The sequence below is a fragment of the Acyrthosiphon pisum genome, chromosome A2 (genome assembly GCF_005508785.2).
Source record: "Acyrthosiphon pisum isolate AL4f chromosome A2, pea_aphid_22Mar2018_4r6ur, whole genome shotgun sequence".
Lineage (NCBI taxonomy): Eukaryota > Metazoa > Arthropoda > Insecta > Hemiptera > Aphididae > Acyrthosiphon > Acyrthosiphon pisum.
In genome coordinates this window covers 29,189,647-29,192,953 of record NC_042495.1, presented here as the reverse complement: position 1 = coordinate 29,192,953, position 3,307 = coordinate 29,189,647, and the positions used below count along the sequence as shown (strand labels likewise).

General features: G+C 24.3%; 1 protein-coding gene across 2 annotated transcripts in view; it reads right to left on the bottom strand.

The window, feature by feature from the left end:
- Window positions 1-143: 143 nt before the first annotated feature.
- LOC100165341 overlaps window positions 144-3,307 on the bottom strand; it is a 9,830-nt gene continuing 6,666 nt past the window's right edge. Inside the window, exons 2-7 of one of the 2 annotated variants that reach the window (XM_029490312.1) lie at window positions 2,532-2,582; window positions 1,854-1,910; window positions 1,276-1,308; window positions 1,058-1,105; window positions 807-858; window positions 144-227 (exon numbers count right to left, since the gene is read on the bottom strand). In XM_029490312.1, the coding sequence (XP_029346172.1) occupies window positions 809-858; window positions 1,058-1,105; window positions 1,276-1,308; window positions 1,854-1,910; window positions 2,532-2,582 (239 nt within the window). In that variant the 3' untranslated portion in view covers window positions 144-227; window positions 807-808. The remainder of the gene's footprint in view (window positions 228-806; window positions 859-1,057; window positions 1,106-1,275; window positions 1,309-1,853; window positions 1,911-2,531; window positions 2,583-3,307) is intronic. The other variant, XM_029490311.1, reaches the window with a different exon arrangement.

Sequence of the window (3,307 nt, the reverse complement as noted above, 5' to 3'; positions counted from 1 at the left end):
AAAACAGAGATACGACCTGCTTCGTTGTGGCGAGCGAAATGTACCCCTAATATTTTCATTATTTTTTTTTTTCTAAAGTTTCAGAATATTTTGTTTATTATATAAGATATTCTTTAAATTTGAACAAACTTTATAATTATTTTTCTAGACAATATTACCCATAAGAATTAATTAGACATTTCAATGTTTTTTATGTAATAATATAAAAAATTGTAACTTACAAGGTGCTATAAATCACAACAAAAATACAAAATTTAAATAAATTTAATTGAAATAGTTACATGTTCTAATCATAAAAACTGGGAATCAAAAACTGATCAACTCTCGTAGGAACTACTTTAATAAATCTCCAAAAACTACATAAATAATAAATATTCAAAGTTTAACAGGAAGGCAAGACAAAAAAAATGTCTTAAATTAATTTACTCAAAAATAAATATTGATATTTAAACAAATTCTGAAAAATAAACTAGTTACTTGACTTCGATAAATGTATTCACCATTAAAATTGTTCTTATAGTAAGATAAAAAAAATTTGGCTATTTTTAATTTAAAAAAAAAAATATAAATCAAGGTGTTACACTATACGTATAACGCAAGTGACTATAAATTATATATGTAATATATAAAGGAATAAAAATAAAAATAATGATTAGAACAAATGTTAAATTATATGTCAGATGTCCCTGTTACACATCCTGTATATTATATGGTACACAGTCAAATTGATCATAATATATATATTTATCAACTTCTTTGTTAATATTTGGTACCTAGGTAGTTTATATTATTAAATTAATATTTACCTTCAAACTAAGCTGGCAGCATAACAATAATCTGACACTGATCTATAGAAACCTTTGAAAAAATAAAAAAATAACAGTATAATTGGATACAATTTTTTATTTTTTGTTGAATTTAATTATAGTACCTACCGAATAATAGTTAAAGAGTATACGAGTATATTATTATAATTTATAATATAATAATAAAAATTATTTTGTAACGTGTGAGATTTATGTTTTATGGGTTTGTAAAAAGTTTAATATTTATCTACCTTTAACACTGTTAACATCATAATGAGAAGCAAACGAAGCCAGTGGAGCTGAAATAATTTGTATTAGATTCACGTAAGTGTTTATTGTTACTTTATAAATGCTACATTTTATATTTGCGTAAACACTTGCATAATACGCAGTAATAAAGATACATGGATTATAAAGGCATTAAACATTCGATAATTATTATTATATATCATTGACAAAAACCACTTACCATCATAAAGTTCTTTATTTTTGTATTCTTCAGCTATTATCATATAATATAAGTTTTTAGTATACACTAGGTCTAATAAATATATATTATAAAAGTGTATGTAGCTATAAAATAAAACATCTGGAAGGAATATGAAAGGTTAGCGGTGCTTGTAACATTATCATTATGATGATTTGTAATATTTTAATTATAATATGGAGAGATTGTATTGAAAATTTGCGTGTCGTATTGTTGTATTAATCACACCACGTAGAAAGAAAACGGCACACTAACATTAACTACTTACATATTAGGTACAGCCACAGATAATAATTTTGGTGTAAAAAGAGTTTTTTACAACTACTTGTTAACTACATAATTTCTCCTTCTACTATTGTTAGTACGTGTGATCGTTATATTACTAAGAAAGTATACAACAAGACTACAATTTATTATATACCATCTCATACTGAATTAATTTCCTCTTCCCTGATGCTGAATTATAATTATAGAATATATAAATTTATTATCAAATAATAAAATATTATATTATATTATTATAACTATGTTATAGCCAGTAAGCAGTCATGTAAACTTACCCAATGTATCCAGTTTTGTTTTTAACTCTTCTTCCGGAATCTGATCGAATTCTGTGACTATAAAAGTATATGTTTTTAAATAATATATTATAAAAACAGTAACGAAGTGAAATGTTATTTACTTTTTGTATATTTCAATATAATCAACTACAAATAATTTTAATAATTACAACATAAAAATCATATAATATTATTTTAAGTATCAATTAAGCATGGTGCAATGGAGTAGGTTAGTATTAGGACCCTCAGTTTTCTCCTCGAAATTAAACAATGAGTCTTTTCTGTATAAGCTAGGTTTTTATTCTACACTAAGCCAATAAGTACTATCAGAAATACAGTGGATTTAGATTAGCTATGGGAGCAAAAAAATACACAAAAACTGAAATTCAAAAATATTATAAAATTGTTAAAAGTTCAAACTTTAAGAAAAAGCTCCCACCGTTCTCTTGAAAAGATGTTCAGAAATGTTATTATTTTTACAGCGTTAAAATCGAACCTTCTAAAGTCTCACAATCTTGTCACAGCGGAGGGTCTAAAATATTTTTTATTGACTGACTGGAACCACCTTAATCATCTATATTACTATATAATATTATGGATTCAATGACCACAGTATAATAGTATATGTTATTTATTAATAAAATATAACACTTTTAATAACTAGACATGTAAACTTACTAAATTCTTTTTTAAAAAGATCAATTTGTTGACTACTTGAATAGGGATCACCTATAAAATGATAAATTATATTATATATAATTATATAAATCTCAGTTTGTTATTGTTTTTATATTTCAATATAATCTACTTCAAATACTTGTGGACCTACGTAATTACAATATATAAATATATTATCATATTTAAATTATTAATTTAGCACAATGCAAGTGTTGGTGTATCTAGCTATATGAAATAAATTAAAAATTTGAAAAATTAAAATGAAAATTGGTATTTTTTTATTGTGGTTTAAACTATTTACTCTCTAAACTTTTCTTACATCTCTAAAAATAATCTCTGATATGTTTGTCTTATTCAATGGAGTTGCTTTTGAGTATATAAGGTAGAAAAATACATATGGTTTTAAGGTAAAGTATATTTATTCGGGGTTGTAAGCTGGATAATTCTATACATGTCTGTACATGATCTACCCAAGTAACCAAAAACCACAAGTTATATACAAAAAAGAAATGATATACATATTTAGTTTGACTATTGTCTATTACAATCTGCAACCAATAGCAACAATTTAAACAAAAAAAAAAGTTTAAATTTCCACAGTGAATCTCAAGATTCAACCCTGTTTGACTATATCTTTAAAATCAGAATATCGGAAGATTCTTATTGCACATCTAAATCATTAGATGAACCACTATTCCAAAATTTAAGTAATTAAGCTTCATACAACTTCAAAGTTCATAAGTTTTTTATTTTTTAAGATGTAGCGATGAATAAGG